General features: G+C 37.0%; 3 protein-coding genes across 6 annotated transcripts in view; 1 reads left to right on the top strand and 2 right to left on the bottom strand.

The window, feature by feature from the left end:
- Window positions 1-56: 56 nt before the first annotated feature.
- LOC115236261 (alpha-(1,3)-fucosyltransferase 10) lies at window positions 57-2,982 on the bottom strand. 4 transcript variants are annotated; one of them, XM_029808594.1, is made up of 8 exons: window positions 2,131-2,982; window positions 2,008-2,050; window positions 1,799-1,923; window positions 1,488-1,707; window positions 1,149-1,338; window positions 888-1,065; window positions 191-787; window positions 57-107 (listed from the first exon to the last, which is right to left on the bottom strand). In XM_029808594.1, exons 1-7 carry the CDS (start codon window positions 2,197-2,199, stop codon window positions 299-301), a joined length of 1,314 nt encoding a protein of 437 aa, XP_029664454.1. In that variant the 5' UTR covers window positions 2,200-2,982; the 3' UTR covers window positions 57-107; window positions 191-298. The 4 variants fall into 4 exon arrangements, with proteins under 4 accessions (XP_029664454.1, XP_029664453.1, XP_029664452.1 ...); XM_029808593.1 differs by having other exon boundaries at window positions 58-95; window positions 198-787; window positions 870-1,065; window positions 1,799-2,050; XM_029808592.1 differs by having other exon boundaries at window positions 65-111; window positions 195-787; window positions 870-1,065; window positions 1,799-2,050.
- A 7-nt stretch (window positions 2,983-2,989) lies between these two features.
- LOC115236267 (ras-related protein Rac1) lies at window positions 2,990-6,208 on the top strand. The gene is made up of 3 exons (XM_029808606.1): window positions 2,990-3,101; window positions 3,775-4,162; window positions 4,455-6,208. The coding sequence occupies exons 1-3, from the start codon at window positions 3,067-3,069 to the stop codon at window positions 4,608-4,610; spliced, it is 579 nt and encodes a 192-aa protein (XP_029664466.1). The 5' UTR covers window positions 2,990-3,066; the 3' UTR covers window positions 4,611-6,208.
- LOC115236260 (exocyst complex component 7) overlaps window positions 6,111-9,710 on the bottom strand; it is a 4,151-nt gene continuing 551 nt past the window's right edge. The window contains exons 2-7 of the mRNA XM_029808590.1: window positions 9,286-9,519; window positions 8,652-9,190; window positions 8,026-8,574; window positions 7,713-7,950; window positions 7,330-7,590; window positions 6,111-7,079 (exon numbers count right to left, since the gene is read on the bottom strand). Of these exons, the coding sequence (XP_029664450.1) occupies window positions 6,808-7,079; window positions 7,330-7,590; window positions 7,713-7,950; window positions 8,026-8,574; window positions 8,652-9,190; window positions 9,286-9,514 (2,088 nt within the window). The 5' untranslated portion in view covers window positions 9,515-9,519 and the 3' untranslated portion in view covers window positions 6,111-6,807. The remainder of the gene's footprint in view (window positions 7,080-7,329; window positions 7,591-7,712; window positions 7,951-8,025; window positions 8,575-8,651; window positions 9,191-9,285; window positions 9,520-9,710) is intronic.

Here is a 9,710-nt window from a genome sequence, read left to right on the forward strand (position 1 = left end):
ATAAATGTATAAAAAAAATTTATATAATATTATATATAAAAGAGAAATACTTTAAAGGCACATATATATATATACACATACATATATTTAGGGATGTATTCCGATTCCCCACCCGGGTGCACCCGATGTTATAGTTTACGTCACGTACACTATAATATCGGGTGCATCCGGGTGGGGAATCGGAACACAGCCCAGATGTATAAATATAATTCATATTCCTAATATAGTTTGCAAAATAATCGAGTATTTATATTAACAAAATTGTTTGCAAAACTATATTCCTTGTTTCATGTGTATCTCAACATTCATTATTATCATACATATTCATCTTTTGTTCATTAAAATATTTTATATTAATGCTGATATTATTAGTTATATAATGAGCTAACAGTTTAGCTCCGCATTTCTCAATATTCCACTGCTCTATCCACCAATTGCGTTTGCTGATTCCACCCGTTATAGGATCTGTTGGTAGAGGACAATCGTATTGTTTTTTCGTTACCGTATGTATTTTTGATTCGCGATTATTATGTATTTGTTCGCAAATTAAACATTCGAATTCTTCCACGTAATTTCCAAACTCATGAGGAATTGCCGTCGATCTTCTTTCAAGTGCACGTAGTAATGCACTATTTGTAACGCGATACTCACGCTCATTTAATTTGTGAGATAAGTATTCCTCGTATGCAGAATCATTTCTCACAAGTTTGTGCAAAAACTCAGAGAGTGTTGTTGGACCAGTAAAATCTAATATCGAGATGGCGGATTTATTATTTGGAAGCCAATCCTACAAAATCAAATGTCCGAGATGGATTAAGTATTATTTAAGTGTAAAACTTGAATCAATCTTAAAGTTATGATACACACACACTTTTAATGTAGGATACCTTAAAGGACGGTGATCCATAATATATGGGTACAGAGCCAACAATAAGTGGCCTCCACAGTTTTTCTGTGATATAATCATCACAAATTGCATTTTCAAAAGCTATAGTAAACTTGTATTTGGCCACAAAGGATAAGAATTCACGATTATTTAAAATATTGAGATAGTTTTCCTTGAACCTGAATAGATATATTTTATCCACTAATAATTATTAATCTTATAATTCGCGATATCAAAATTGTATGTAAAATAATGTATATACCTGTCATCAAGGCGAGCATTATTTACACATGTACCATAGGAATCAATACGAATATATTTCATTAATTCTAAGACATAACGATCCCTGTCACTAGCAGTATCACAGTCAGATTGAATGTATAATACTGGCGCGTAATTTTTTGCACGTATCAATGCAGACTTTTCTTTGGTGGGAACATAATACGATTTTGCTATGAAAATATATCTTGTTTTCAAATTCTTTTTTATGCATGTAATTTATAATTCACAAAAATTGTCTCAGATTGTTTTAATAGCAAGAAATGGAAACTTGGAAATAATTTTTGTTAATTATATCTTTTAAATTTTTATCTATATTTACCTATTAATTCTTCTAAACTGAATAAATCAAGAAGTGTGAGTGGCACATCGCTAAATCTGCTAAAGGTTGAAGAATAGTTAAAAAGATTAAGTGCTTTGTCGTGAACAAGTATGGGATTATTTCTAGGAGATTCTTCATGAAGTAAACCCCACGATACAGCACTGCTCCTCCAATTAGGCAAATCATGAATGCGGAGATTACTTCCGTAAAACAAAATACTCTATAAAAATCAATAAATGCGTGTAATATTCAGACTCTTGGTTTAGGAGAGATTGTATTCTTGCATTTCAAGAAATATAAGAGAATCGTACTTTCAAGCGTACGTTGTTCTCAAATGCTCTATTGTGTGTAAAGTAACATTTATCATTTCCGCAAGTTTTCACTTGATTATTATTACCAAACGGAGTCCACCATAGTACAACAGGTATATCGTCATCTGGATGTGACAAGTAATCATAAAAATACTTTGTCACTTTTTGTTGAAAAAAAAAAGCAATGGTATGACAGTAATGTGAATTACCTGATAAAGACAAACTTGTGCGGTCGTAAAACAGTAAACGTAACTGAAAATTTTCAAAATTAATTAGCTCTCACAACCGTAAAGTTTAATTAATTTATCGTTAATCGACCCTTTTTTATATACCTGAAATATTATGATACATAAACCTAGCGTTGTCGCGGTTGCAAACATAATACGTAATCTCCGTGGCATTATAATTTACAAGACGCACATTTATAAAGATACAATATATCTTTCTCAAAATATATACTTATATTAATATTTACTAATTATTAACAAAACATAACCTAAAAAAAATGACAAGACTAAACGTCAAACTTTGATACTGAAAAATTGTTGCTTCAATCAGCGCGCAGATATTTGTCAAGCGTGCCGATTGGCTAATGCGTTTCGATGTTAGAATATCGATATTTCGAAATGATATCGATATCGACATCAATGAACCGCATAAAAATATCGATGCTCGAAAGTATCGTTCGCAGCTTCACACGTCGTGCTTTGTCGCCCGCTATATCTCATATAGAGAGTCATAAAGGGAGATCTCGAAGAAATATCGCGCGACTATTCTATGCTATGTGTATATGTGTGTATGTTTTACCTCCCGCTGCGATCCAACGACGGCATTTATCTTGGTGTGTGCCTTCGGACCGCTCCAAAGACAGCCAGTTAGCTTGACTAGTCGGCCGACCAATCAGTCGTAGGAGTTCATCGTGTTGCTCTCGTATATCTCCGTCACGCTCTAACCTCTCAACCGCATCCGTCACGCGAGCCGTCTCGCTCTCGCTTTCTTCCTTCACCCTCTTCTCTTTACCGCACCTTCGTTCCCCTCTGCCGAGCTACTCTTCCTCCTTCTCCTCCTCCGTCACCGCTGCCCTCTTCCTGTGTCGCGTTGTACGTATCGCGCCGTTTGTCTCTTCCTCTCCCGCCTATATCGTCCCTCTCTTCCTCCCTCCCTCCACCCCTCTTGTCACTCGAGCTTCTGCTGGCTACGTCGGTGTATCGTCGTTGCGCGATTGTACGTGCTCCCGTGTGCATTACGGACGGCTCCAGGTATCCAGGATGCAAGCTATCAAATGCGTGGTCGTCGGCGACGGGTACGTAATACACGGAGTCGTCGTGAAAAATGTTTCACCGAAATTCGAGCTCGGTCAGAGCGGGGAGAACCCCACGAAAGGATCCGCCGTCGCCGCTCGTGCCCGCTGGGACGATCGTCGAGCGAATCGGGTTACCTCCGGAACGCCAAAGCGCTCCAAAACTCGCGATCGTCTCCATATATTTCCAAAGTGCGAGCTTTCCAAGTACCTCGCACGCGAGCTCACCACGCCCGTGCGGGATCGTGAAACGACGTTGACGTGTACACGCGTGTTTTCGCGAGGACGTCATATATATATATATATATATATTTTTTTTTTTTCGCACGGTTTGTTCAACGTAGTGTGTAAAATCGTGGCCTCGATTGTTAGCTTTACCAATCGGAAACATTGGCCTTTTGTAACAAGAATATGAATCAAAACGCTCGCAATAATTTCAATATCTCGATTTCGCGAGGTACGCATTTTATATCTCTCGCGCAATGATTCATCCAATGAGTATATTTACGCGTTTTATTTCTTTTTTTTTTTTTTTTTTTTTTTTTTATTGTGTAAAAACAATATCTCGAAACTGCAACGACGTTATATTTTTTTACCGTGGAAAACCAATCCGGTTTATAAATCAATCGGAAGAATATTAGACTGAATTATTATATTTGTATTCTCTCTTCTCTAGTGCTGTTGGTAAAACATGCTTGCTGATAAGCTACACCACCAATGCATTTCCTGGGGAGTACATTCCAACAGTGTTTGACAATTATTCTGCAAATGTAATGGTCGATGGGAAACCGATTAATCTCGGTTTATGGGATACAGCAGGGCAGGAGGATTATGACAGACTGCGGCCATTGTCGTATCCACAGACTGATGTCTTTCTGATCTGTTTTTCATTGGTAAATCCGGCGAGTTTCGAAAACGTACGCGCCAAATGGTATCCTGAAGTGCGTCACCATTGTCCCGCCACTCCGATTATTTTGGTCGGCACTAAACTGGATCTGCGTGAAGATAAAGAGACCATTGAGCGTTTGAAAGACAAGAAACTAGCTCCCATCACATATCCACAGGTTTGTCTTTCTATGGCAATTACATAATGCTAATGATATGAAGACTTAATACAGCAAAAAATGTACATCTAGATTAGAATTCTATATTTTTATTAGTAATAATAATAATGAAACATTTATCTCTTTTATATTTTTATTTATACAACAAAATAAATTCTGTTTTAAATGTAATAATTATAAAAAAAATTAATTATATATGAACAGTAAAAAAAAGTTTTGATTAATGTATAATAACTTATTATAAATATTTATAACATTGATATATTAAAGTATGTTTTTTTTGTGTCTATAGGGTTTGGCTATGGCAAAAGAGATTGGTGCTGTCAAGTACTTGGAATGCTCTGCTCTGACGCAGAAAGGTTTGAAGACTGTGTTTGACGAAGCGATACGTGCTGTATTGTGCCCTGTTTTGCAAGTGAAGCCAAAGCGCAGATGTTTCCTTCTATAATATTAAATGTACCCCTCTTTGCACGTTGGTACTGGAATATGTTAAACTGTCTCATCTCCAGTGTACCAAACGCGAATCGAATTAATCGGACAAGTTACCGACATTTGGAACCCCAGTTGTACCAGCCTATGCTAGCGTCAACAGGCTGCAAACATCTGCCAGCATAAACGCACAAATATTAGTTCGGTATAAAATTTCCAGCGAGCAAGACAAGAGGGTTTCACACAGGAAATCATAAATTCGGAATATATAAATTCATTCTTATGTGGCCTCCAACATCCTATAAGAAATTAATCGAGGAGTTTTTGTGCTCTCTCGCACGAACAAAGCTTCCAGTCTAGACAGTCTGATAATAGGGCTATAAATGCAAATCGACTGGATGTTCTAAGCGAAAAGAGTGTAAAAGAAGCCAAAATAATTGAATTAACTGCTGTACAGTATACTAGAGTATATTATGAATATTATAATTAATAATTAAGTATGAATGGTAAAAGAAGAAGCAAATATTACCATATAATTGTATAAGCGTCCAAACATTGACTGTATACTGATCAGTTTAATCAAAGAGGAAAACCATTTTATGCTATTTGCCATTGTACATTTTAGGTAGGACATATATAATTAACATGTTTAAAAAAAAAAAAGAAGAAAACAGTTTTTCCTTATCGCAAAGGATTGCAATACGCGTGTCAAGATATAAATTTGGAGAGAAAGAGAAAATATTTTTTAGAGATATGCATAGGGTACATGGCAAATCTGTTTGGACGATATTCATCTAGATGTTCATTATAAATGTGAATAACAGTAATTCCACACACATACACATTTCTCAAAGTACTTAGAGCAACCATACATATTTTTCTTTTTATTCAGATATTCACTAATAATATGTTAAAAGCTTCAAAGCTTTGACAAGATTGCTTTTGCAAAGAGAGTTAGCTGTTGAAAATTTCACTGAGAGAGTTTGTTTGTCTAAAATCCCAGATTTATTTAAGAATTTGTATATAAAATCTAATTTCAGACATTGAATGTGTAATCAAATGTCATTCAATGTTAGGTGTACATGTCCGACATTTTCTGTGTTCATTCGTACAATAGTTAACAATATTTTCAATTTTATGTGAGTTCATGATGATTAAAAAACGATGATTAAATGACAGATACACGAACTTAAAACAAAACAAAAAAATATATATTAATATAGCTATACATTTTCGAAGCGGAATCAGTAGCACAGCGGCCGCATAACATGGCTTCCTTCTTCCACTAAATTGGTTAACAATTACATAAACATTACAATTACTGTAAACGTTACATACCATAATTTAAGAGATAGCTAACTATTGTACAAGAGTTTTTTAGATGTATGTGATATAAGTATAAAAATATTATCAAGTTTACAGATTTCTCTGCTTCGTTCGTAAATATCTTTTACATGACATGATCTGTGATTAGTTACGCGCGATATGCATTTCTTTTTACAGAAACTGTCGTGTTATCGAGCTGGAATTAAAAAGAGTATTGCCCACAGACTTCTATAATATATAGAATAATAATATAATATAATAGAAGTCTATGGTATTGCCGTATAATCATCTCAAAAACAAAATACAGCTATTGAAGCAGAGGATTATGTAAATGTTCCTGCATGTGTGAGAGAATGTTATCAATGTGGAGGAGAGAAAGAAAAAAAGTATGAGTGTATATGTAACAAGAGAGAAAGAATATGCTATAGCATATAACAATTGTATATAAACGCTGAACTTCAAATGTATTCCTACTCTTATTACCACGCATGATATACGATTTTATACATAACGTATACGTATAAATGTGTGATAATACGAGTCATATATATATATATAAAAGTCGCGCTGATCGAATCTAAATCGAACGTTACTTGTTTTTTATATATATATTATAAATATATATAAAAAAAGACGGCGCGGGGGGAAAAGAGGGGAGTTGAACCAAGACCTAACTACTCTCAATCATCGCAGACTCATTTATTAATCTCTGTGCAATCTGTTTGAGAAAGAAAAATGAAAAAAGAGCGAGATTTGGTCCATGGAAAAAAATCATAAAACTACTGTAACGGAATATGCTTTATATTAAAAATGGGTGTTTATTAAATATTTTAGTTAATTTCTTTTGTCGAGAAATATAATCTTCGGTACAATACACTTGTATACTGTTATTATGCGGCGCTGTCGAAAAACGTATTGATCAGTGTCGATATCTGATCAGGCGTGTACTTTATATACTTCGCTGGATTCTTTGAGAACGACGTGCCACGATATTTGTTATGGAACGCAGTATATAGTGGAACGATCGCCTCTTGCAGTTCCTTCCTTAACTCCTCGCGCAAACATCTGTCAGGTACTGAGTAAGAACGCTGACACTTGGCTACTTCCTCAAGCTCTCTCGTGAAACCCAAGAATTTTTCCTTCAATGTTTTGGCGGCAAGATCTGATGCAAAGGAAAAACGCATACGAGAATTAATGTGATTAAATCTAGAGATCCGCTAATTGTTAAACACTTCGATCATTGTTTCAGAAAGTAGATAATACTAATAATACACGACATTATGTGAATATGAGCTCAACGTATTTGTATGTTTGCTATTTCTTTCTATATGTAATGTCGCTGAAGAAATATCTAGAATCTTATTTTTATAACTTCTCTCGTTGAAATTTTTTTTTAACGTGAAAGCACGAACCTGGCTCGTCTGCGAGATACGATCGCGCTTTGGCGAATGTCGTAGTAACGTAATTGTTCTTGTCTTTGAAGAGTAGATCGTGATACGTTTGTTCTGCACTTGGTTCGGCCAGTAACAGTAGTTCCATGAGGGAACTTCGACAGAGAGCGTTGACCACATAATTGTGATTATTCAGCCGGAATAAAGCTCGTAAAGCGAGATCTGAGTAGGACGCGTCACTTTTATTTACTAATGCTAGATTCAACTGAGCGAGTACCTTCTCTGTAAAAGAATGAAACAAGTTTTCATGAAAATTAACTAACAATACTCTTCTTTTATAGCCGCTTCAAATTAAGTTTTATGTAGAATAAATGACGACACATGAGAGGATCGTACAAACTTACTGATATATACACCGAGAACCATTCTATGTACATTTTCCGGATCTTTTGAGTGCAACGCAGTCTGATCGATGAAAAGATTGCGTCGCAGAACAGCACCAGCCATGTCCGCGTATTCGGCCAATTGTTCTAAAAAGATTAAGACATTACTAGTTCCTTCTGCCACAGTACCGTCTTTTGGTAAACCCGCGCCGGATTCGTTTCTCACGCTCTCCGCAAACTCTTCCAAAGCTTTAGCACCCTACAAAATTAATAGTTTATTTTATTATATTTTGGTTACGTATGTCTCAGAAAAAAAGAGCGATGTGAAACGTACGGTTGTGTGTAATGTGTCAAGTACGGACGCGAACTTTGAGCGGAGCGCGTAATCGCAACCCTCGACCGTTCTCTCGAGATCGGGCTTTAATTCGCCGAGATGCTTTAAGATCGGGAAGACGACAAGAACGGCGGAGAAATCGCGTCTCGTAATGCACCGTTTGGCACGCGTAGCTATGCTGTCTCCATCGTGAGCCACTAAGTCCATTGCGTCGCGAACGGTAGCTTCGAGCACTTGAGCCTGCAAGGGGGGCGATAAGATCCTTGCGACCAGCGTGCGCTCGGCCTGTATGAGCTTGTGCAGACCGGCCGCTAACAAGAGATAATTCTCCATCTCCTGTTCGTCGGGCGCCGCGTCCTCCATTGAGTATGGCGAAAGTTGCGTCGGTTTCCTGGATACGGAGTTCAGAGCCAGATTCAGCCTCGTTGTTTGCGATGCTTTCAACAACATTCTGTTGGCCTTGTCCAAAGCATGCTGCAGTCGTCGCGATGCTCTGCGTCCCGCGTTCTCCTGACCGTCCAGAGAATGCCGATTAGCGAATTTCGCTCTCTGCGAAATTATATTAAAATAAGTATTTTTTTCCCAAGAATTATATGTATTTTTACGTGTATGTGTATTCTATTTACAGGCATAGGACTTCCGGCGTGGGTGCTACCGCCACTGGCGCTCCTTTGATGCTCTTTGAGCAGTTGTAAGGATTTTAATACAATGCCGGAACGTACAGAAGCATATATCTTTGTATGTCTGCAATGGCCTCTTTCCTCAAGCCATTTGGCGATCTTACATAAATCGCTCATAACGCTTTCAGGTAATTGACAGAGAGACTGTGGTGCATCCTCGCCACTGGTGTCCTCGTCGGAACCGATTAAATCCAAAAGTACAATTGGAAGAATTGGTCTACTTTGACGAGAAAGGATATCGTGAAATTCAGCATAAAGCGATTTTAAGCCGTTTGAAAAGAGGTCTGTAACGTTTTGTAATTCGACAGAGCTGGGATTATTTTTCTGGAAGTATCGTTGAGCGTTATATAGACGATTCATAGCCTCGAGAAAACCGTCCAAACCACTGGGCCCACTTGGCTCTGCGCGCACTACAGCTTCCACTTCTTGACATACACCATAGTATCCAATAGCATGGTCCAGTATGCTTAAAGTTTTTTCTATATCTGTAATATTAGTCAAAGAATTTGTAGCACAAAGTTGGCACAATAATTTCAGGATATTCTATACTTAAAAAGAGAATAATGAAACAAATACATACTGTGTTGCTGAGCTTGGAGATTCGCAGTCTCATTATAAACAGGAAGTATGGTACGACGCAGTGTAGCTAAACGTTCTTCCAAGGAAGAGAGTATTCCCACTACTCCACTCGTTAATCGTCGGCTGCGTTCCTCCGCCTCCTTCAGAGCTTCCAGAGCAGCAATTTCCGACTCCAATTTACATTGTATCTCAAACCGCCTTTCAGAAGTGTCAGTCCGTGTCGCGTGCATGTTCTCTTCATTTATTTTTGGATATAAATAAAAATAACGTTAACTATATATAACTGTGAGTTAGTGGAATATTAAGTGGATTTTTGTTAAAGAACAAATATCTTCAAGAACATCTTTGACAATTATTGTTTCCAGAATTTAATACAAGTCCAAAATTGTACAATTTTTAAATTCTTTTTCTGCATATATATATATA

The sequence above is a fragment of the Formica exsecta genome, unplaced genomic scaffold, assembly GCF_003651465.1.
Source record: "Formica exsecta isolate Colony F162 unplaced genomic scaffold, ASM365146v1 scaffold247, whole genome shotgun sequence".
NCBI classification, from domain to species: Eukaryota; Metazoa; Arthropoda; class Insecta; order Hymenoptera; family Formicidae; genus Formica; species Formica exsecta.

Excerpts from the sequence above, each read along its gene's own strand:
- LOC115236261 (XM_029808593.1), bottom strand. The coding sequence starts at position 2,199 with ATGCCACGGAGATTACGTATTATGTTTGCAACCGCGACAACGCTAGGT. Across the intron at positions 1,708-1,798 it reads AGAACAACGTACGCTTGAAA|AGTATTTTGTTTTACGGAAG; the intron begins GTACGATTCTCT and ends TGATTTTTATAG. Across the intron at positions 788-869 it reads AGGTATCCTACATTAAAAGT|GATTGGCTTCCAAATAATAA; the intron begins GTGTGTGTATCA and ends TTGATTTTGTAG.
- LOC115236267 (XM_029808606.1), top strand. The coding sequence starts at position 3,067 with ATGCAAGCTATCAAATGCGTGGTCGTCGGCGACGG. Across the intron at positions 3,102-3,774 it reads TGCGTGGTCGTCGGCGACGG|TGCTGTTGGTAAAACATGCT; the intron begins GTACGTAATACA and ends TCTCTTCTCTAG. Across the intron at positions 4,163-4,454 it reads CTCCCATCACATATCCACAG|GGTTTGGCTATGGCAAAAGA; the intron begins GTTTGTCTTTCT and ends TTGTGTCTATAG.